Source organism: Camelina sativa, chromosome 2 (genome assembly GCF_030686135.1).
Source record: "Camelina sativa cultivar CO46 ecotype springtype chromosome 2, ASM3068613v1".
NCBI lineage: Eukaryota > Viridiplantae > Streptophyta > Magnoliopsida > Brassicales > Brassicaceae > Camelina > Camelina sativa.
Window position 1 is genome coordinate 25,311,939 of NC_141881.1, and position 22,675 is coordinate 25,334,613.

The 22,675-nt window shown below is 35.9% G+C and overlaps 4 protein-coding genes and 1 long non-coding RNA gene across 8 annotated transcripts; 3 read left to right on the forward strand and 2 right to left on the reverse strand.

Moving 5' to 3' along the window:
* Positions 1-462: 462 nt before the first annotated feature.
* On the forward strand, positions 463-2,710 carry LOC104732874 (uncharacterized). The gene has a single exon (XM_010452472.3). It carries the CDS (start codon positions 938-940, stop codon positions 2,444-2,446), a length of 1,509 nt encoding a protein of 502 aa, XP_010450774.1. The 5' UTR covers positions 463-937; the 3' UTR covers positions 2,447-2,710.
* Positions 2,711-3,610: 900 nt separating this feature from the next.
* Positions 3,611-6,931, forward strand: LOC147949189 (uncharacterized). The gene is made up of 3 exons (XR_015582716.1): positions 3,611-3,891; positions 4,385-4,446; positions 6,303-6,931. It is a non-coding gene; the product is annotated as an uncharacterized LOC147949189 (long non-coding RNA).
* A 1,941-nt stretch (positions 6,932-8,872) lies between these two features.
* LOC104732882 (WPP domain-interacting protein 2) lies at positions 8,873-13,315 on the reverse strand. 3 transcript variants are annotated; one of them, XM_087489389.1, is made up of 3 exons: positions 10,206-11,309; positions 9,840-10,104; positions 8,873-9,703 (listed from the first exon to the last, which is right to left on the reverse strand). In XM_087489389.1, exons 2-3 carry the CDS (start codon positions 10,054-10,056, stop codon positions 9,018-9,020), a joined length of 903 nt encoding a protein of 300 aa, XP_087345515.1. In that variant the 5' UTR covers positions 10,057-10,104; positions 10,206-11,309; the 3' UTR covers positions 8,873-9,017. The 3 variants fall into 3 exon arrangements, with proteins under 3 accessions (XP_087345515.1, XP_087345517.1, XP_087345511.1); XM_087489391.1 differs by having other exon boundaries at positions 10,950-11,176; XM_087489385.1 differs by having other exon boundaries at positions 9,840-13,315.
* A 1,444-nt stretch (positions 13,316-14,759) lies between these two features.
* On the reverse strand, positions 14,760-16,568 carry LOC104732897 (uncharacterized). 2 transcript variants are annotated; one of them, XM_010452502.2, is made up of 5 exons: positions 16,360-16,568; positions 16,087-16,223; positions 15,809-15,868; positions 15,481-15,576; positions 14,760-15,028 (listed from the first exon to the last, which is right to left on the reverse strand). In XM_010452502.2, exons 1-5 carry the CDS (start codon positions 16,382-16,384, stop codon positions 15,005-15,007), a joined length of 342 nt encoding a protein of 113 aa, XP_010450804.1. In that variant the 5' UTR covers positions 16,385-16,568; the 3' UTR covers positions 14,760-15,004. The 2 variants fall into 2 exon arrangements, with proteins under 2 accessions (XP_010450804.1, XP_087345529.1); XM_087489403.1 differs by having other exon boundaries at positions 16,087-16,220; positions 16,360-16,530.
* A 1,761-nt stretch (positions 16,569-18,329) lies between these two features.
* LOC104732906 (uncharacterized) lies at positions 18,330-22,458 on the forward strand. Its single transcript, XM_010452512.3, has 2 exons — positions 18,330-18,753; positions 18,955-22,458. The coding sequence occupies exon 2, from the start codon at positions 19,352-19,354 to the stop codon at positions 22,286-22,288; it is 2,937 nt and encodes a 978-aa protein (XP_010450814.1). The 5' UTR covers positions 18,330-18,753; positions 18,955-19,351; the 3' UTR covers positions 22,289-22,458.
* The last annotated feature ends 217 nt before the right edge of the window (positions 22,459-22,675 follow it).

The window sequence follows — 22,675 nt, forward strand, 5'->3', positions numbered from 1 at the left end:
TTGCTTAATCTTTTAGTCTTTAAATAAAATCTTGATTTATTTGCCATTAATTGCAATACCCACGAAAAAGATAAATGACAATTAATCACCTATATTTAGTTATTTACTATTATTCCCTAAAGCACGATCGGATTACGACGTGTTTGGTTCAAACCCAAAACGTGAACTCAACTTTTATATATTGCTCAAAACACCAAAGAAAACCACGTTTTGCGTTTCCATCAATTAGGAAACTCAATCAATCATAAATATACCCTTTGAATCTACCCAAAGGAAGATATGGAAACATTAATATAAGGGATAATATAAAAAAAAAAAGAAAAAAAAAAGGTGAAATTAACCACAAACTCTAATAATAGTCTTTGCTTTTACACAATTACCATAAAACAAGTGTGTTTACTAGTCAAAGACTTAGCAGATTGTGTTAATGTATATACACAGTCAAACAAAAAGCCTCAATAAAAGTCATATCTTGTAGTATTTGTGTGGTAAGCAGCTAAAGTGTGTTTACAAGGAAGAGAGAGATACTCTACACAAACTCTATAAACACAAAATTTAATTATAATTATTAGCTTTTAAATAAAAAAGGCTGTTTTTATATATTTGTGAATAAATAAATAGAGAGAGAGAGAGAGAGAGACTATTCATCCAAAAACGTGAGGCACAATACAGACTCTTCTTCACTCTTATGGCTATAGCCTCTTCTTCTTCTTCTCCTTCAACTTCTTCTTTTGCTTTTTTTTCTTAGATTTTCATAGCTTTGAGATTTTATCGAGTTTGAGAGAGCTTTTGAGGGTTTCTCTTCTTCAGTACTAAGTTAGTGTGTGTTTTTACATACAGGAGAAGCTTTGCTAGCCCTAGTGTAAATCAGCTGGATAGATCTGTTTCAGCTTTGATCTGAGCTTGGTGTTTTGTGTGGATTTAAGCTTCAAAGGCGATGGACCTATTACGAGGTAGCAAAACCAACTGTAAATTCTCACTTGGGAGACCGAGATTTGGATCTATCAAGGTTAAAATCCCAAGGATTCAACATGAGGAAGGTAAAGGGGTAGAAGAAGATGATGAAGCTAAAAACATCGGTCTCGAGGAAGAAGAAGATGATCATGAAGCTAAGAGTATGGATCTAGAGGAAGGTGACGTGGAAGAAGAAGAAGAGGAAGAAGATGAAGAGAAGAAGAAGCATCATGTATGTAGTGAATGTGGTAAAAGGTTTAGCTCAGGTAAAGCTTTAGGAGGTCACAAACGGATTCATGCGCAGTACTCAATGGTGCAGAGACCAAAGATGGTGTCTGGTATGGTTGGTAGATCTGAAAGAGGTGAGTTAGAAGTGGCTTGTTGTGTTTGTTACAAGAAGTTTACATCAATGAAGGCTTTGTATGGACACATGAGGTATCATCCAGACAGAGGGTGGAAAGGAGTTTTGCCTCCTCCTCCTCCTCCTCCTCTTCCTCATCCACTTGGTAACTCTTCGTCTTCTACACTCTCTATTGATGATCATGATGATGAGTTCATAAGCTCGGATTATGATGATGATGATAATGATTTTGATGATGATGATGATGATGAGAACTCGGAGCTATGGGATAACAATTTGGAATCTGAAAACGTTGTTGACCTTAAGGAATCGTTTAAAGGATGGTCTACTAAAGGAAAGAGAGGAAGGAGAAGTGATTTGAAGGTTGATGAATCTGATTTGAAGGATCAACCACAGGAAGATATGAATGATGCTAATAACCTATTGTTCTTAGCTACTACTGCAGAAGAAGCTGCTAATCTTAATGTAGCAGAGACTTATAATTCGCATTCGGTTGAAGAGAAAGATCTGGAAATGGTTAAGAAGAGGAAGAAGAAGAAGAAAAGTTTGTCTGAGATGGAGAAAGAGTCATCATCTACTCATCATGATCATCATCAGCTTGCGGTTGTTGCTGCTGCAGCTGAGGAAGGTGGTGCTGCTGCTGGTGTACGTGAGAAGCACGTGTGTGTTACTTGCAACAAGTCGTTTTCTTCTTATCAAGCTTTAGGAGGTCATAGAGCAAGTCACAACAAGGTCAGGGTATTGGAGAATCATCTAGCTAGGGCAAACGCTGAAGCTTCATTACTTGGAATCGAAGCAATAGTAACCGGTTTAGCTAGTGCTCAGGGATCAAACACATCTATAAGCAGTAGTAACAATGGAGATCACATATGTAATATTTGTCATAGAAGCTTCCCAACAGGTCAAGCTCTTGGAGGTCACAAGAGATGTCATTGGACTGGACCAGTTTCTACTGAGGCTGCAACCGCGGCTCCAACAGCTGCTCCAACTACTGCTCCAGCAGAAGCGTCTTCTAGTCAAGCTCAAGCAACAGAGATAGTGCAAGAGGTGAAGAAATTGAAGAGAAGTTTTTTGGAGTTTGACTTGAATGAGTTGCCACCTCATGAAGACGAGGAAGAAGAAAGAGTCTAAGAGACGTACATATGCAAGCAAAGTAAGCCTTTAACTTGAAAAAAAAAAAACTATTAAATTAGGAAGTATAATGATGGTATAAAGGAGTTGTTGACATTGTAGTCTTGAAAAAAAAAAACAGAAAGATATTTTGATTTTGGGTTCTTGAAGTACTTTGGTGGTTTGGCTTTTAATCTAATTTGGTGGGGTCTTTTGTTAATTTGATGAGAGGATATTATAACTCTTTTGTTTTCTTCTCTCAAGCTTTGATATTTTTTTGTCTTCTATCTTTCTGTATTATGCTTTTGGATTCACATAAAGCATGATAGTTTTAATTGACCAAAGTTCCATAAAGCAAACCATCTTATTCATCTCATCTCACCATCTTATCTTTCTTTTTCAAACAAATGGTTTCTCCATAGATTTAAGATGGCGAATTGATGATACATATTAGAACTTGCTCCTTTAATTGGAATACCAAACTTATAAGTAGAGTAGTGTGGATCTCTACGTAAAGCGAATTAAAAGATCATCACATTAAGAGACACCTAAGAGTCTAAGATGAATCATACCTTTACTCTTTTTAAGTATATTGTGTATTGCATATTGATTTGGTTTGCAAGTCTAAAACTCTTCAAGACGTGGGACATTGTTAAGTGTTGGACCAAACCAACATTAATATGGCTGTTTATAGTCAAATTGTCAAAAGTCTCCACTTGCAGCTAATGACATAAGACCACTTCTATGTGTCATCACAAACAACACACCAGACAATAACTATATTATTGATTTTTTCTTGTTTATAATTCTTAAGAAATTTACAAATGAATATAATATATTAAGACCGACTCAAATTATTTATTTAAAGCTTATTATGTGCATATTCCCAAAAGCTGTAAAATCCATGATAAATTATTTGGATACAAATACACTACTCTTAACTTTGTTCTTAAACCAACTTAACCATATGGGTTAGAAGTTAGGCCATATTTATTGGGGGAACACCTCACCTGATCTTGGGTCTTAAAAAAATCAAATTTAGTGAACAGTGGCTCTAAGATCAGATGAAACGATCTTAATTAAGATCAGATGAAACGATCTTAATTAAGATCAGTTCTCGCCCTGATCTTGTGCTGACGTGTCCGGTTGTTTAACTTATGCAATTTTTTTTTTTTTTTTCATTTCATTCCTTGTTTAATTTTCATTTTCTTCTTCTCTCTTTCCCGATACGCGATTTCCTGGAAACCACGAGAGAATTTTTTCCGGCATCGTCTTCTCCTCTGTCCGGCGATTGAAACACCGGGGCGACCGTCTCCTAGTCGTCTCCTCGTCTCCTCGTGTCGTCGTCTACTCCGGAGCCACCGATTATCGTCGTCTCCTCTGTCTCGCGAAGTGTAGACATCTCCTCTGCGTCGCGAAGCTGAAGATCTCGTCGTCATCACCGTCTCCTCTGTGTCGTCGGCTAGGTAATCTCCTCTGTCTCGTCGTCTTCTCTGTTTCATTTGGTTTTAGGGTTTTGAATTTGGGGAAAGTTGGATTTAGGGTTTCGATTCGATAGGGTTTCGAATTTTGGGGAAAATTGATTTAGGGTTTCGATTAAAATTGATTTAGGGTTTCGGTATGGGGGATAATTGATTTTTCCCCCAAATTAAAATTGATTTAGGGTTTCGATTCGATTTAGGGTTTCGAATTTGGGGGAAAATTGATTTAGGGTTTCGATTCGATTTAGGGTTTCGAATTTGGGGGAAAATTGATTTAGGGTTTCGATTAGGTTTTGTTTAAGGTTTCGAATTTGGGGGAAAACTGAGTTAAGGGTTTCGGATTTGGGGAAAACTTGATTTAGGGTTTAGGGCGTTTGATTATAGCGTTTGTTTTATTGATCTTATTGCCTTTGATTATAGTGTTTGTTGTATTGTTACTAATCATTAATCGATTTTTGTTTGTTTATGAGGCATGTAGGTGAGGTTTAGCAGGGCGATTTAAATTGGAAACCCGCAAACAACATTCATCTAAAGTAAAAGGTTAGTACCACTCTCTAAAGTTAATTGAAAAGTATTGTTATTTTCATTGTCTTGGTTGAAAATTTATTGTGATGGTGATTGCGAGAGTGTATGTTGGTTGGTTTAAAAGTATTGTTATTTTCATTGTCTTGGTTGAAAATTTATTGTGATGGTGATTGCGAGAGTGTATGTTGGTTGTTTCATTGTGATGTTTGATAGTACAAAGTCATTACTTCTCTAAAACACTAAATGTCTATGTTGTGATGTTCTATGTTGGTTGTGATGTTCTATGTTGGTTGTTTCTTTGTGATGTTTGATAGTACAAAGTCATTACTTATCTAAAACACTTAAAGTCTTTTATTTACTGCTGATGTGACTGAAGTAGGTATAATTAAAATTCTCCAACAACACAAAACTTTTTATTTAATGATCTTCTTAATTTCTCTATATTAACCAATCTTATTTACTTCTTTCTTACCAATCTCTAAATCATCTTCTCTCGGAAATCATCTTTTTTCTTAAGACATAGCTACTTCTGTTCCTCATCTTGTTTCGGATATCATATTTTTTCTTAAGACATAGCTACTGCTCTTCCTCATCTTGTTTCGTAAATCATCTTTTTTCTTAAGACATAGCTACTTCTCTTCCTCATCTTCTTTCGTAAATCAGCTTCTTTCGTAAGACATTGCTACTTCTCTTCCTCGCCTTATTCCGTTTTCATTCACTACCTCCGTTTTAAAAAAAAATTCCTATGGAATCAAATAATAATCCTAATAGTCAGTCTCAATCCTACTTTAGTCTTCTAAACTTCCCCTACGACAGCTTTTCTCCAAATGTAAACCTTGGATCTCCTCAAATCCCTTCTTTTTGCTCGCAAACCAGTCCACAGCCGAGTCAACCTCATACTCAAACTGAAGAGACAGCAGAACAACGTAGGGAGAGAAGGATATGGTCCGCAAAGGATGACTTAGTATTAATAAGCGCCTGGTTAAACACATCGAAGGATGGGATTGTTGGGAATGATCAACCGTCTGGATCCTTCTGGAAGCGCATTGGTGATTACTATGCAACAAGCGATCATGTCCTTGGTGGTGGTGAACCAAGGCTCCGTGATCATTGTAGACAACGCTGGCAAAAATAAGCAGGGAGGTCAGTAAGTTTTGTGGAGCATACGCAAAGGCAAAAAGTGAGAAAGCTAGTGGCATGAATGATGTGGATATTCTGCACAATGCTCACCAACTATACACGAAGCTGTACAAGAAGAAGTTTAGTTTAGAGTATGCTTGGAATGTGCTTCGCTATGAACAGAAATGGATTAATAATGAGCCTATGAACCCAACTCCAAAGACAACCACCTCTTCCAAAAGAAAAGCGGATGAGGAGGCTGCACCATCGTCAGGGTCTGTTGTGGGTGAGCAGGAGAGCAGGCCTGCTGGAATAAAGGCAATGAAAAAGGCGAGGAACAAAGGCAAAGAGAAGGCTGCACCATCGACAGATTTTAGTCAAATGTGGGAAATTAAAAAAAAGGATTTAGAGGGCATGAAGGAACTTCAAAAGATGTCCATTCTAGACACTCTCATTGCCAAGAAAGAAACGCTAGATGAAGATGAAAAAGCTCTAAAGAAAAAGCTAATGGCTGAACTGTTTTAGCTTTAGGGTTTATGCTTGTTTAATTTTAGTTTTATAAGATGTTTTTCATGAATCGGGTTATATTTATTTGATGTTTATGTATTTTCAGAAACTTTGATGAATGTTTTTAATTAATGTTTTCAGAAATTTTAGCTTTATATGATGTTTTTAATGAATCGGGTTAGATATGTTCTTGTATTTTGGGAAACTTTAATGAATTTCGAATGTTTGGTTTGTTTTGGTTTCAGGTTGCACTTAGACATGTTCTCTGACTATGACGAGGGCATAAACAGCCCCTTAAACTATAGTTCCGATACAGAAGATGAGGCTGAGACTGCCTACTATGAACCTAGTCTGTCGAACCGTGATGCTGGTCCGTTACCAAGTCTGTCGAACCGTGAAGCTGGTCCGTTACCAAGTCTGTCGAACCGTGAAGCTGGTCCGTTACGTAGTCTGTCGAACCGTGATGCTCAACCCAATGACGAAGTTATCCAACTCAAGGAGCAAGTAATCCAACTCAACGACCAAATGATACAGCTCAAGGTTCTTGTAATCCAGCTGAAGGACAAAGTGAACCACCTGACGGACCGAGTGATCCAGCTGACGGACATAGTGAAAGAGGTCAAGTAAATTATTGTCTTGGAAAGATGTTTGGCTGTTTGTGAATTATGAACCCGTGATGTTGGTTGTTGCTGTTTTTTTTTGCGAATTATGAACCCGTGATGTTGGCTGTTGTTGTCTTTTTCTGCGAATTATTGGTCCGTGAAGTTGGCTGTTGTTGTTTTATTTTGCGAATTATGAACCCGTGTGTTTAGTTTGGAATTTGCAATTGATCACTCTATATATATGAGACATTTTTTTCTCCCCACCAAACAAACATTTCCTTCTATCACCAAAGTCAAATATTTCTTTCATTCATCAAACACAAATTTCTTTCTCACCCAAAACAAATATTTCTTTTCCTAAAAACACTTTCACTTCTCACCTAAAACAAATATTTCTTTCTTTCCTTCATTGTTATGGCATCCTCTTCCAACAAATTTCACTATCATTATGATCCCCATAATGATAGTTTAAACCAATACTTTCAAGAGCAATTTAGTAACCAATTTCAATCTGTTGAAGAGGAAATTCCGGTGGAAAGGAAACCACGTGAATATATTGATAGAAAACGAGAAGAAGGGCATGAACGTCTGTGGAACGATTATTTTTCTGATAATCCCACTTACAATGCTCACCATTTCCGGCAACGGTTTCGAATGAACAAGCCGTTGTTCTTGCGTATTGTGAATCGTCTCAGTGAAGAAGTTCCATATTTTAAGCCAAAAAAGGATGCAACCTTCCGGAATGGTCTATCACCCCTACAACAATGTACAGCAGCAATTCGACTTTTAGCATATGGGACTGCGACAGACTCGGTTGACGAATACATACGCCTTGCTGCTTGTACTGCTCGTAAATGTTTGGAACATTTTGTCGTCGGGATAGTTGACTTGTTTGGCACTGAATACCTACGCCGACCAACAGCAGAGGATCTTCAAAGGTTACTATTTTATGGAGAACAGAGGGGTTTTCCCGGGATGGTTGGTAGCATTGACTGTATGCACTGGCAGTGGAAAAATTGCCCAACCGCTTGGAAAGGAATGTATTCAAGAGGCACCGATAAGCCAACAATTGTTTTGGAGGCAGTAGCTTCACAAGATCTCTGGATATGGCACACATTTTTTGGAGCTCCAGGTACTTGTAACGATTTAAATGTCCTTGATCAATCACCAGTATTTAATGACATTATTTACGGTCGAGCTCCCGAAGTTTCGTACTATGTCAACGGAAATGAGTATAATTTGGCTTACTATCTGACGGATGGTATTTACCCGGAATGGGCGACATTTGTTAAATCCATCCCACAACCACAACATCCTAAACATCGTTTATTTGCACAAAAACAAGAAGGTGCACGAAAAGATGTTGAGCGTGCATTTGGAGTCTTGCAATCTAGGTTCGCCATGATTAAAAATCCAACTCTTTTATGGTCCAAGGGTAAAATTGCATATATAATGAGAGCATGTCTCATACTGCATAATATGATTGTCGAAAATGAACGAGATTCATACACACTCTATGATGAACAAGAATTCCAACAAGAAGATGGAACTGGAACTACTCCGGATCTTACCTTTTCAGTAACTATGTTTCAAATCTTGAAGGTTTAGGTGATGGTCATACATTAATTCGTGATAAACAAGCACATCGCAAACTAAAGGAGGATTTGATTGAGAATATTTGGAATAAATTTGGTCATTTGTATTAATTAAATAAAATGTTTGTCTTCTTTAATTAATTAAGTAATAATGTTTTTTTTTTTTTTTAATAAAAGTTGTAATAATTTTTGATTAAAATGTTATTTTATAAATTTTAATAATTGTAATATGTTTAATAAGAAAATTAATAAACATTATATTAAATAGTTTTAAGCATACTTAAATTATATATTAAACATTAATCTTTGTATTTATTCAATATTTTAAAAATTCTATAAAAATATTATATTATTAAATCTTAAGATCTTATACCTGTTCTCCCTATAACTTCCTTCTTAACAAAAGATCTTAAGCCCTGATCTTACAATATTTTTACATTATTTCTCATCTAAGATCACCCCCACATGATCCCCTATAAATATGCCCTTAGAACCCTATTCAAGAAAATGTTGGATCAATGTGAATGTGTAAAGTTAGAATCATAGTGTGTTTATATATCTATCTTCTGTTTCTAATCTAATAAAGATATTATGGAAAATGATGGCAAAGTTGACAAAGAGGCAACAATATAGTATACATTACGCACACTAACGTCATGACATTGCAGCACACAATAAAACGTAGTAGAAGCAAAGAGGAGTTGGTCTATTGGAGCGTAATTAAATAAAAGTCACTCAAAAGAGATTCCATCAAACAAAACTCTCATGTTGGCACAACAACAGTCTCCGACTCTGGCATTAACTGGAAAGTAAACAGCGTAAACAGCAAGCCTAACTGTAGAAAAAGACATGAAGTGGTCTTGAATGCTCTCTTCTTCCAACACTTCACTTCTTGAATCTCTGTGATCTCTACGCAATGGTTTTGTAAATCTTGAGCTTGATTATGTAGATTCTCAGCTTTTCTTTCGACTTTTTCAAGCTTTGACAGCATCTTATGACCAAATCTCTTCTCAGCCAATGTCTTCTCATCTTCAATCAGTTTGATCTCTCTGTTTAGGTTTGCCACTGATCTTGAGAATATGATATATTCAATCTCTGCCTTCATCTTTTGCTGGAAAATTTCTTCGATCACGATCTCTGTTCCTCCATTAAGTGACTCTGAAACACTTATGGTGGATTCGAGGTCACGGATTTGTGTTTCTTTACCCTCGAGAATACATTTTGCTTCTTCTAGTTTGATCTCCAGATGCTCTACATTGTTCACCAGGTTCAGTATCTCAGAATCTAGAGAAGTTGATCCCTGTTCCCCCATATTGTTAGAACCAAACCGGCGAGAAGAACTTGCTTCGTTAGCTTGTTCATGTCCCACGTGTATGCAACTGTTGCTTTCTCCTCCATCATGTAGTGATGACATACATTCTTTCCCAAGCTCTTTGAATTTAAGAAGTTCTGACGATCCAAAAGGAAACAGAAGTTCAGTTAAACTAGATACACAACCATGTTAACATTACAAGGAACAATAAGGAAACAGTGTGAGTATCAACCATTAAGATTCAGATGAAAAACCATACTATGAATTTGCTACCTTTTTGGAGAGCTTCTTGTAAAGCGTGAAAACTGTTGAAAGCCTCTTTTAATGGATCCAAGTTGTCTGATGAACCATTGTTCTTGATATGGGACTCATCAACAGAGTCTCCTTGTGAACAAACTTCTGTTTCTTCTTCTTCTTCTTCAACTCCCACGTTATCTTTTCCCTTCGAAGTATGTGCGTCATGATCACTACTATCTTCATTGTAATCCATTATTATTCTTCCGCCCTGTTCGCTGCTACTCAAACTAAACGAAGCACCCTGCATAAACACAAAGTTGGAGCTTCTTGAGTCAGCAGATTCCATACTGGAATGAAGGTTTTCCTTCTCAATTTTGATCCTTTCTCCTCTAAGTTTCTTACCCGTCTCTACACTACTCTTCCTCTGTTGACCACTATCACCCGAGCTAACCACACTCTTCCCACCCAGATATTTTGCTCTAGAGAAGTTAATCCCTGTAGTGGAGGACTTACTACTCCGATCCTCACTGTTATCAGAATCAAAACCAGCTGCAAAAGCAAGACCAATGCCATGACTAGACCCAGCTATATGAAAACCAACCACACTATCCACCGAACCAACCGAACCAAGACTATCTTGTCCATCATCAGGTCCAGGAAAATGCATATGTTTGGCATTCGGGTCGATTGCTCCTGACAAAACCCTCTTCAGAGCTTTACTGTTCTCAAAACTAACAGAAGTATCCTTAACAAGATCACTCCTTACCCTCCTCTTCCATTTTCTTAAACCAAACCCCTTTAAAACAAGAGGAGAAGTCTCAGCCCGTGAAATCAACTGTTCATCAAGGTCAGTAGTAGAAGAAGAGACTAGTTTATTATCCCCAATAGTCTCAACTTCACCAATCAAACCATTATTATCTTCAACAGACTCAAGACCAGAGCTTTCACTCTCCAAATCGACGTTACACAAAATCCTCAAACCCCTCTACTAACTTCTCATTCTCCAAATTCTCACATGGGAGGGATCAAATCTCAATAACAGAAACCATCATTCCAGCAGGGAACCAGAAGGAGAATTCAATAAACCAAAAAAACAATTAAATCAAAATCCACGAAATGAACCAAAAAGATTCAAGCTTTACGTACCTAATTGAATGAAATGCAAAAAAAACCCCAAAGGTGATTCCTTTACTGTTTACAGTGAGACACCGAAACGAAATTACAAGATGATTTAGGAAAAACCCTAAATTCGATTAAACGATTCGCAGATCTTTCTCTATCTCTCTCTCTGTATCCGTTGATTGTGGAAAAGTTTCGCTGCGAAAAATCGTTAATTTTTTTTTTTTCCGGTTACGATCGAAAATTTTGTATTTAAAAAAAAAAACAAATTAAGAGAAAATAAGAACAACGTGTGAGCGACTTGGTCGGGACACGTGGCGAAACCGCTGGTTACTGCAGCAACGACTCGGCTATTTTGTGACCGTTCGATTCGACGTGATCTTATCTGGTCGGATCTGGGATTTTAACGGTGATATACCGTTAAGGGGATTTAACATGATCTCATGCTATTTACTAATTTACCCTCTTCTTTCTGACTTGATGACGTTTCCATCTTTTCTAAATACAGTGGTTGCCGTTTTCAAAATCCGAAAACAACGATACGTATCCTTCAGCGTTTGTTAAACGCTTTCCACATCTAAAACTCAATCTTTTTACTGTACATAGGAAAAAATAAACAAATGAAATCTTATTTTGTTCATAAGTCACAAGGCCCAAGTGGCAAACAAGAGACTTTCATTCAAACTAAATCCCAACAAAGGTGTATGTTCTTACAACATGATTCAAAGTAGGCAAAGAAAGCTAAAGATAGAGGCTCCATGAGTTTAACAAAGGGATTTTCAAACTGGCAAAGTTTTATAATCTTTGAGAAGTCTATTGGATTCAAAGTGGATTCGTATTTGAAGTGAGTCTTCACGAAATCCTTGACCAGCGGGTGATCATAAGTGGCTATAGCGGGTAACGCATTTGAGCTAGTGAAAGGTTGTTCCACGGGGGGAACGCTTATGGGGTTTGTCGCCAACATGAGAGGGTTCAAGGGTATGGGATCAAAGTCCTTTAAGCCTTTAGGAACAAACCTCAGGATTCTAGATGAAGCTATAACCGGGAGTCACAGAGAATGGGAGCCAAGCTGTAACAAAGCAGGTGGGTCATCCCTCACATGGCAATGGAGGTAAATGAATTCCATACAAAACTTGTCATCAGTTTGGTCCTAGAAAAAGTCAACAGACCCAAGCATTCGATCTAATGGCGGTAGATGGTACAAGGGATCAAATGGTTTAGGAGTAGGGTTCAAGCAAGCTGTCGGATCAGATTCATAATTATGGTTATACAAAGCAATCATCCGGACAGAGTTAATAAACTGACCTCGACAAACAAATCTATCAAGCAACTCTAAAGAAACCAATGTTCTGCTACCGAGGAAGCCTCGTCTTGACCAAGCAGAGAGAAAAGGTACTAAAGAAGTTGAACTTGACTTAAAGAACTCAATAACAGATCTAAATAGAGAAATTCTAACTCTAGTCATACATTGTCGAAGGTGGATCAGCAAGTTCACATGCTCATACAACAATGACCAAACAAGATTCAGCAGCAGGAATTTAAGGTAATTAAACAGATGAAACCAAAGAGGTACCGTTCGTAAGGAAGTTGAGAACACAGCCATGAGCCTTAAGTGATGAGAACGTGGATCATTGTTTGTGGTATTGGGCCGAAGGGTGGTTACTGGGCTTGACAAAGGATGCAGGTCCATTAGCGGGAACCCTAGAGTCTCACCAACTGAGCAGGAAGTGGCGATGGAGTGGCGGCGTACTGGCGAGAAGGCGTTCTGACTGGAGCCACTAGACATCGGTGGGGACAGGATCAGCGAAGGTCGGTAGTACCAAGCCTTTAAGGCGGAGGAGGGTTCGAAGAGGAGAAAAAGTAACCTCACCATCTCGAGTACTCGCGGACCTGACCTTCTTATCCAGAGAACAACAGCACCGTGCATTGTCATCTTACACATCGGATAGAGAAGAATCAGGCAAGCCTAGGGTTTGGTCAGATCTGTGCCTTTGGAGAGGCGTCAGGGTTACTAGATTCATTAGAGGGTTTGGGAAGAGGGCATGAGTCGGGATGAAGGTCGACAGAGGACTCCCTTGCCGTCTGTCTCCGGAAGAGGATCTAACATTAAAGCTTTTCAACGGGAGAAAGGGGGTTCGAGTGTGAATCTGAGCGATTTGAAGCGATTGAGACATGCACCAACAAAAGAATAAAAGGAAGCAGGACAAGCAGAAGACAACGGAGAAGGGACCAAGGACCCGACGCCGGCAAGCCAGAGTTTCACCGGTGTCGGAGCAGGACTCGATTGAAAGCTTCTCGATATTTGGGCCTGAGAGATACTTATGCGGAGCTGTTTTTTACTCACACCAACAATTATTCAATCAAAAATCTAATCTGAATATATCTTATATTATAAATTAGCATTATATTAATCTATATATATAAAGTTAACTTTGCTCACTTCTCCTTCCTCCACATCAACATCCACCTAATCAATTTTTTTTTCCATAAAAAATACTATTTTTAATATTCATTCATTGCATATTTATTACTTATAATTAATAATAGTAAAAAATAAATAAAAATTGAATTAACTAAAATTAATTAAATTTAAAAATAGTAAAAAGAATAATATAATATTTTAGTAAATAATAAAAATAATAACTATCTAAAAATGAATTAAGTAAAATAAATGAAATTTTAAAATAGTAAAAATAATACTATAAATTTGTTTTAGTAATAATGTTATTATTAAAATTATAACGAAAAAATGATTATATTCCAAAATTTAGAATGGGTTAACGAGTTTTAGAATGTAAGTAAGATTTTAATGCATGGTGGAGTAAAAAAATAAGTTATGTAATTGTAATTATAAAAATCTAAACATGAAAATAAAATTGTAGTGAAACATTAGTTTCTAAGAAACATATACCGTAAAGATTTATTATTAAATTTTACTTATAAGAAAGAAAAGATTAATTATTTAACTTAACTTAAATTAAAAGTTTTGATCTAAAACAAAGACATTGTAAGGGGCACATTTTTTTTTGGGAAAACTATGGAAAATAATTGAAAAAATAATCTATCTAAAAAATAAAATCAATAGTCAGGAAATATAGAAAAAATGATATGTAAGCCGTTACAAAAAGTAGCATATGATTTGTGGAGCATATCTCATAAGGTATATTATCAGCTGGAGCTACAATTTTACAACATGATATAAAACATATATAACAAATATAAATATATATATATATATATATTATCAAATGCTATTAACCCAAAACATTGATAAAAATAACATATTTAAAGTACACTATGTTTTTTTTAGAAGACGAAGCTGGTGTTGCATCACAAAATTAACATCTGCAAATAACATATGAGATTTTAGAAAAATATGTAACTTGGATTAGTGAATAGATATTCATTGTGGGGTTTAAACGTTTTATCATTTAAGCATTTTTTACTTAGTCAGAAATTCTATTATGGCAGATGATGCATTTGGACAACCTCATTGTAGCAACATAACACTAAAACTGTTCATGAAACTTTGTATATTCGCATTTAATATATGATATTGATATGTTTAAATGGTCTCTATAATTAGGTCAACGATCGACTTGACGTTTTAACTTTTAAAATTATGTTTTTATGGGATATGAATATTGAATGTTAACTCTTTAAAGATAAAAGATCAGAAGATTGTCGACAATATTATTGTGAGACTAGACTATATATGTAATATATAGATTAGTTAAATAAGTACGGCATTTATATAGATTTATCTTTTATCTTCAAATTATATTCATATTCAATGATTCTTATTGGTAAAAAATTTAACTAAAATCCCACGTAAAATCGCAAATAAATATTATCTTCAAAAATATATATGTTGTATATCATTGAGTAAAGTAAGTTTACTATTTATATAGATTTATACTCAAAAGTTGGAATGATTATATTTGAGCTCAACAATTTCTACTGATAAGAAATAATTATAACTAAAATCCCGCGCGTGCGCGGGTACAAATTCTAGTAACAATATAAACTTGATATCTCATAGCATAAACATGTATTCAAATTGGTGTACATCCTGAATTCGTTCACTTTGTTTCCTTGTCAAGCATCTGTCCACACAAAGAAACACCAAATCAGTTTCTTATGACATCAGTAAACTTGGTTTATCTATATCAATATGATTGGTTCAAAAAATATCAAAATGATAAAACTAGTAAATATATCCCTCCACATGAAGATCAGTGAAAATACCATACATAATTGAAACATTAGGTATGCTATTGCGGGCTGAAACATACAGTTTCCTCAGATAAGGTATTCAAGAGCAAATGAAACGTTTTCTAAGTCCACATTCCTCCTCCTCTATTTAAATACCCCAACATAACCATTAACATGCAAAAGTTCTTTTATATATCGCCAACACGTTCAAACTCATTCATGTCTTACCTTTTTTACCATGCTAACCAAACTATGCTTAGAGACTAAGACAGGGAAAATAAGAATATCGATTTATAACACTGAGAATTTATGTTTGCTATAGTATATAGTGGTAGAATATTACATGCAAAAGAAATGCCTTGCTTCTCACATCTTCGCTATTCTCCCTTAGGTTCTTCATCTTCTTATCTTGGACTTGCAAAATATCATTTTGTTTTTTCTGCAAATACAGAACAAAAGTTCAGTTTTAGGGAGATGAAAACATCCATCATTTGCGCAAGACAATCTTCTGTTTTGAGGTTTTTTCTGAAGAAGCAAAGTTCATTGACATAATAGTATATTATTTTAGGACAACATAATTATGCATATTATATTTGGTCAATCTATTAGCAATTATACAGAAAAAACTTAGAACAGAGAGTACAAGGAAAGGCTAGAGACTACACACTTACAAGGATAAACTTTCTCTCATCCAACTCCTGCTGGATTTTGAACAGCTCATATGATCGGTCCTGAAAAATATAAATACGGAGAAATAACAAAAATCAATTTAAGATCAAATCCACTCACAATCAACTTGATTCATATAATTATGAGACTAGTAACAATTAATTCATGGAGAATCATTTGACTGGGGATTATAATGTCCACTTAATTGAGCATATAACTACAGTTCTTAACAAAATTCATATGAAAAGTAAGAGCGAATACAGTTGAACAAGTGAGGAACCTCATTTAAAGCTTTGGTTAAATATGGCGAAGTCTGACTTGAGTCATTTATGTGAGAATTAGGTTTATCCTTGTGGAAAAAAAATTTGAATATTTCCATCCGCTTTCTCATCATGTTCGGTTCTTTCTTTCCATCTTCTGTCAATGTTAAACCATGTGAAACAAAATTGAGACTTGTACTAGAATCAAGAAACAAATCAACAAAAAAAAAACAACATTGATCGTATTTGGAAATTACACAGTGAAAACTAAAACCTCCAAGAAGAATTTTTACCAGAAACTATATTGACACTAGTCATTTTCTTTTTGCTTTGACAATGATGAGAGAATGAGAGAAACCGATGAAATCTAGGTATTTATAAGGTTTATATCTCAGAATTCAAATTTGGGAAAAAGAAGTGCATGGTTAAACAAGGCAAGATAACATATAAGGTATAATTTGAAAACATATGTAAAGACCACATGCAATCTCTTATTAATACTATAATATTATTATTATTAATGCATTTTACTTATATAAATTTTATTTATGATTGTATATCTTCATTGATGAGAGACTCATCAATATAATAATTACTTTTTGTGTTGTTTAATTAGTGTAGTAATTTAATTTTACTAATTTTAAATTAAAAGATTTCCTATCTGATTACATTTTAAATATATTCAATTTTATCAATTAGTCATATTTGTTTATAAAATCTACAATATTAATTTATATAGTTGTTTATATAAATTATAATAGTATAAATCATCTATTATAAGATATGATTGTAATAATTATTATATTTTAACTAATATTAATTAAAAATATTAATCTATAATTTAAAGTCATGCATAATGGAAATTATAAGAAATAAATTTTATTTTATGATTTCTAAAACAAAATAATAATAATGACATATAAACTATTTAATTAACTTTTTAAATTATTTTGGAGTTGATTTAGTATAATAAAGTAAAGATTATTTAGAAAGGGATGCATGTGTCTTATACCGCAAGGCCCAAGATTTTGATGGTAATTTTCTTTTTGGTTTTATGTTTTTCTAAAGTCCTTGTGATTGTAGATAAATGTGAAAATGTGTGGGGTAAATAAACAAAAAGTCACAAGTGGAGTGGTCTTGGACCAATTCCCACTGTGAATCAGATTTCAAATGTTGTGTCAGTGTACCCATATGATATGATACATACATACATAATCAGGTCTCAAATAAAAAGAGATAATTGCTTCGATTATTTGGGAGTTCATCTTACAATAATAGTACTATACTGCTTTACTGTCTCACAAATCAAATTTACAAACTAAAACGGTATTGAGAAAATAATACTATCATATTATGGACTAAACATATTGATATGATATTATCTTTACATGTATAGTTATCAAAAATCAAAACATTTATGAGAAAAGTCAATACTAAAGTTAGTGAAAATTTTCTTACAAAGCTAATTATGAAAGAAGTTATAATTTTGTTTGCTCAAAAAACTAATACTATAACTAGAGTTGTCTACAGAATAGTGTGGACCATTATCCAATAGTTAATTTGTGTACGCAAATAATACCTACACTGTCTACACTTGCTGTGACAACATTGAAATTTCTCTATATATGTGATTATATTATTATGTCTACACTTGCTTTGACAAACATTGAAATTTCTCTCTGTAATATATTACGTATCATAAGGATTAATTATTTTTACTGCCTCTTCATTTGATATAGATGGAAGAAAATATAAAGTTTAAGAAGATGTCTGAAAATTTTCAAATACTAGGTTACTATTACTAACTAGTAAACTAAAATATCTTGGATATGAATTTCACTTACTGGTAGTAACCCAGAGAAGTGTAAATATTCTCTTGATTTTTTCTTCTATTAATTGTAGCAACTAGCAATGATAGTATAATATAGTTCAATAAATGTTGTAATGTAGTACAAATGTTTTAAAGTTTACTTATTTTCTATATACCAAAAAAAATACAAACACTAGAGGACAAACAACCAAAGTACTGAGAAAATTGAAAATGGTTCCCTACTTCCCTTACTTCAATCCAACCTCTTTTCTTTTCAGCTCAAAAGTTCAATGTCTTAAATCTGAGTCTGTCTATTTTTTTTAACTCTTTAAACCCATGTAACCATGTTAGATTATACCCCTTAATTAGTCATACTTTAAATAAAAACTCGAGTCTTCTTGGTAAACTAAATCTTCATTTAACATTTCCAGAGAAACCAGAGAGAGAGAGAAAGAAAAGAATCCAACTGCAGAAGGTTGTTGAGAGAAGAGAGAGAGGGAGAGAGCTAAAAAACAAATGAAATAAAGGAGAATCCAAGATTGTATTATATATCAAGGAAATTGTATTAAAAATTTTTGATTAAGTGGGTGATCATTATAAATGCATTGGTACATGTTTAGACATTAAACCCTCTCCAGGCTGCTCCTCTCTTAACCATTTCTTTAATCACTATATTTATTAAAAATATTAATCTCCATAAGCACTTTCAGATCCAACTCACAAATCCAGATTCTTCTCTCCCTCTTCATTATCACAATCTGCTCTTCCTGAAAAAAAGATACATATTGAAGCACACAGAGAAAGAGAGAGAGAGAGAGGCTTGTAGGGGAAGTGACACGTCTTTTAGACTTGTGTCTGAAAAAGATCAAACAAAAGGGTAAGTCTTTGAGAAATCATCTTTAAAGATTTTGACTAAGATGTTCCTTTTTTTATTCTGTTCCTATTCATTTTGTGGTTTTGGCTTTAATTCAAACAAGAGTAAAAAAAGATTCAATCTTGATGATGATGAACATTATAAGACCACAACTCATTGTAAAGTAATGATTTTTCTTCTGACCCGTGACGTCCATTGTTGCAGAGACTCTGAAACTTGGCTCTTGGAACTTCTTGGTCAAATCTGAACTAAGGGAGAAGGAGAAAAAAAGAAATAAAGAGAAAGAATAAACAAGTTGGGTTTCAACAGTGTTGTTGAGAAGAAGAGGACCCCACAAAATGGAAGAGTTAGATACATCACATGCAGTTTCTCAGATTTTACCTCAATCTCCTTGAACTACATCAACTGTTGCATTCATGTTCTGACTCATCTCCTCACAGTCCCACTCACTCCAATATATAATCTGTCAGAGAAAGACCATAATGATGATTCATACCAAGTTAGAAAGATAAAGACATAACCTTTTGAGCTGCTGAGAGCTTCATTTGAGTTTTTTAATTTGGGTTTGCTGAGGAAGTTAAAGAAGAGAAAGGGAGTAGTAATGAGGGGAATAGAAGACGAGTCAGAAGCAAGTTTAGTTGGATTAACCATAAGAACTTCATCACCAGCAAGCTCTTCAAGTAAGAAAGGTAAAGATCCTCTTCAAACAAACAATGCTTCAGATTCATCATCTCCAAGTATCAAAAACTCTCCTTTCAATTCACCTTCTCTTGTGTCCCCACCATCTTCTGCTTTTGTTTCCGCTTTACAATCTCCTTATATATCCCCAAGAGCTACACAACCTATTACCACAACCACCACCACTCACAAGCCCTCCCCCTCACCGCCTGTTTTTTACAAAGGCTCACAATCTGAAGATGTACCTAGCAGCTCCTACACTCCTCCTTCTGACCAGTACGAGTTCTCTGATGAACAACCATCAGATCGGAAGCTAAAGTTATCAGCTTGTACTCCAGATCCTGCTCCTCCAAGGATCTCCTTCACTTTCCCTGTTCCTAGGGTTTCTTTAGCTAAAGTCTCTGTTTCTTCACCTGCAACTAACACCAAGCTCAGGAGCTCTGATGTCTTCATAGGGTTTCATGGACAAAACCCAAACTTGGTGAGGTTCTGCAAATGGTTAAAGTCAGAGCTTGAGCTTCAGGGAATCGCTTGTTTCGTTGCTGACAGAGCTAAGTATTCGGACACACAGAGCCATGAGATCGCCGACAGAGTTATCTGTTCTGTTACTTATGGGATTGTGGTTGTCTCCTGTTCGAGCTTGCTCAACTACCTTAGCTTGGAGGAAGTTAGGTTCTTTGCTCAAAAGAAGAACTTGATTCCGATATTCTATGGCACTGGACCTTCTGAGATAATGGGTCTTCTCAACTGCAATGCCATAGATAAAGAGTGTAAAGAAGCCATTGATGGGTTGATTAAGTCCCATGAGTTTAAACTCGAAGCTAATGAGAGTAACTGGAGAATCTGTGTGGGAAAGACCGCAGCGATTCTCAGGGCAAAGCTTGGGAGGAAGAGTGTGGCTGATAAAGAGACAGTAGAAGGAATTGATGAGCTTCCTTTTCCGAGGAACAGATCTTTTCTTGGAAGAGAGAAAGAGATAATGGAAATGGAGATGGCTTTCTTTGGTAATGGAGAGTATCTTGAGTCTACAACACCAAGCACCAGAGGAGAAGCAAGTGGACAATCTGAAGGACTTGCAGATGAGGAATCAGATGTTGTATCAACTCGAAATGGGAAATTTATCAGCTTGGAGCTTGGAAAATGTTCAGAGACAAGAAGTGAGGCTTGGAGTGATCCAAATGGTGGGAAAAACTCGCTTAAAAGACTGTTGAAGACTAAGAAGTATAGAAACAGTAGTAACAGCAAAAGTAGCACAAGTGTTGTTTGTGTAAACGGAGTTCCTGGGATTGGGAAGACAGAGCTAGCTCTTGAGTTTGCTTACCGGTATTCTCAGAGGTATAAGATGGTTTTGTGGGTTGGAGGGGAAGCTCGATACTTCAGACAGAACCTGTTGAATCTTTCATTCAGATTGGGGCTTGATGTTAGCGCTGATGCTGAGAAGGATAGAGGCAGGCTAAGAAGCTTTGATGAACAGGAGTTTGAAGCATTCAAGAGAATAAAGCGTGAGCTTTTCAGAGAAATGCCTTATCTGTTGATCATTGATAATCTTGAGATAGAAAAGGATTGGTGGGAAGGGAAAGATCTGAATGACCTGATTCCGAGGAACACTGGAGGAACACATGTCTTGATCACTACTAGACTTCCTAAAGTCATGACCTTTGACAGTGTGCAGCTTTCTATAATCCCCTCATCTGATGCAATGGTTCTACTGAGAGGAAGAAGAAAGAAAGATTACCCGGCAGAGGAGGTTGAGATCCTCAAGCTTTTTGAAGAGAAACTGGGACGGTTGAGCTACGGTCTTTGGGTGGTAGGATCATTGCTTTCAGAGCTTGCAATACCGCCTTCTGCACTCTTTGAGGCTGTGAACAAAGTTCAGATTGAAGAACGTTCAGCATCACCTTTTCTTAACTCAAACGATGAGCAATATTGCAAATCCAATCCATTTGTTGCAAAGGTCTTAGCTTTCAGTTTGGCTGTTTTGGAGCAAGCTGAAGGAAATAGAAACCTTCTCTCATTGAAAATGCTACTCGTGGGAGCTTGGTTTGCTCCGGTTCCTATTCCGGTTAATATGTTAGCTGCAGCTGCTAAGAACATGCCCACAGGTGGAAACCGGTTCAGCAAATGGAACAAATGTTTGAGTCACACATTTGCTTGGTGTGGTGGTTGTGGTTTAGGACGCAGAAGCGAAGAGGATGCAGCCTTTTTACTAGTCAGATTAGGACTAGCGAGGATAACAAATAGACAACCTGGATGTTGGATTCAGTTCCATCCGATAACTCAAACTTTCGCGAGGAGACGAGACTACATACTTGCACCCAAGGCAACTGTTCAAGGTGTGAGAAAAATCGATAACCCGTTGTTGAACCTTGATCACCTATGGGCTTCAGCTTTCTTAGTATTTGGGTTTAAATCAGAACCTCCTTTGGTGCAACTACAAGCCATGGATATGGTACTTTACATCAAGAGAACAGCTCTTCCTTTGGCAATCACAGCTTTCACAACCTTTTCGAGGTGTAACTCCGCATTAGAGCTCCTAAAAGTATGCACCAACGTGTTAGAGGAAGTGGAGAAATCATTTGTTTCGCAGATACAAGATTGGCGCCAAGGCTCGCTTTGTTGGAAGAAGAAGACCAACAAGAAGGTCGATGAATACGTGTGGCAAGATGTTACATTGTTGAAAGCTTTATTGCTGGAGACCAGAGCAAAGCTGCTTCTACGAGGCGGACATTTCGATAGTGGAGAGGAACTTTGCAGGACTTGTATCAGTATCAGGACAGTGATGCTTGGTCATAACCATGATCTCACTTTGGCTGCTCAAGAAACACTAGCAAAGTTAGTCAGAATGAGAAGCAAGATATGACCACCCACAAACACTTCTCCTGGTTATTATTTCCTTATTACTCTAATCTCAGTTTTGTTAAAGACAGCAAAATTATGTAAACGGGTACTTTAAAACTAGTTAAGAACAATCTTATTCCTATGTACATTATCCACTTCCTTATTGATCTTAGTCTCCTTTTTATTCCTCTAGATCATGAATCATTGCAACTTACTGAGTTCTTTACAGGGTGTAAATAGCTTACTAGGGAGAGTCTTAAGCAGTAACCAACATTCAACGCAATGAATTCTCAAGCTGAATCCTTTTACCTGATAAGTTAGCCAATCAAACAAAAGAGATAACACAATCTCAGTAACAAACAGAATTGAGAAAAAAGGACAAATACTCGTGTAAAGAAGTGGGACCTAA

Coding starts and splice junctions, on each gene's coding strand:
- LOC104732882 (XM_087489385.1), bottom strand. CDS start 10,470: ATGCATTTTCCTGGACCTGATGATGGACAAGATAGTCTTGGTTCGGTT. Junction 9,704..9,839: donor ACAAGAAGCTCTCCAAAAAG/GTAGCAAATTCA, acceptor TTGGATCGTCAG/AACTTCTTAAATTCAAAGAG.
- LOC104732897 (XM_010452502.2), bottom strand. CDS start 16,384: ATGACTAGTGTCAATATAGTTTCTG. Junction 15,869..16,086: donor TAACCAAAGCTTTAAATGAG/GTTCCTCACTTG, acceptor TATATTTTTCAG/GACCGATCATATGAGCTGTT. Junction 15,577..15,808: donor ATGAGAGAAAGTTTATCCTT/GTAAGTGTGTAG, acceptor CTGTATTTGCAG/AAAAAACAAAATGATATTTT.
- LOC104732874 (XM_010452472.3), top strand. CDS start 938: ATGGACCTATTACGAGGTAGCAAAACCAACTGTAAATTCTCACTTGGG.
- LOC104732906 (XM_010452512.3), top strand. CDS start 19,352: ATGAGGGGAATAGAAGACGAGTCAGAAGCAAGTTTAGTTGGATTAACC.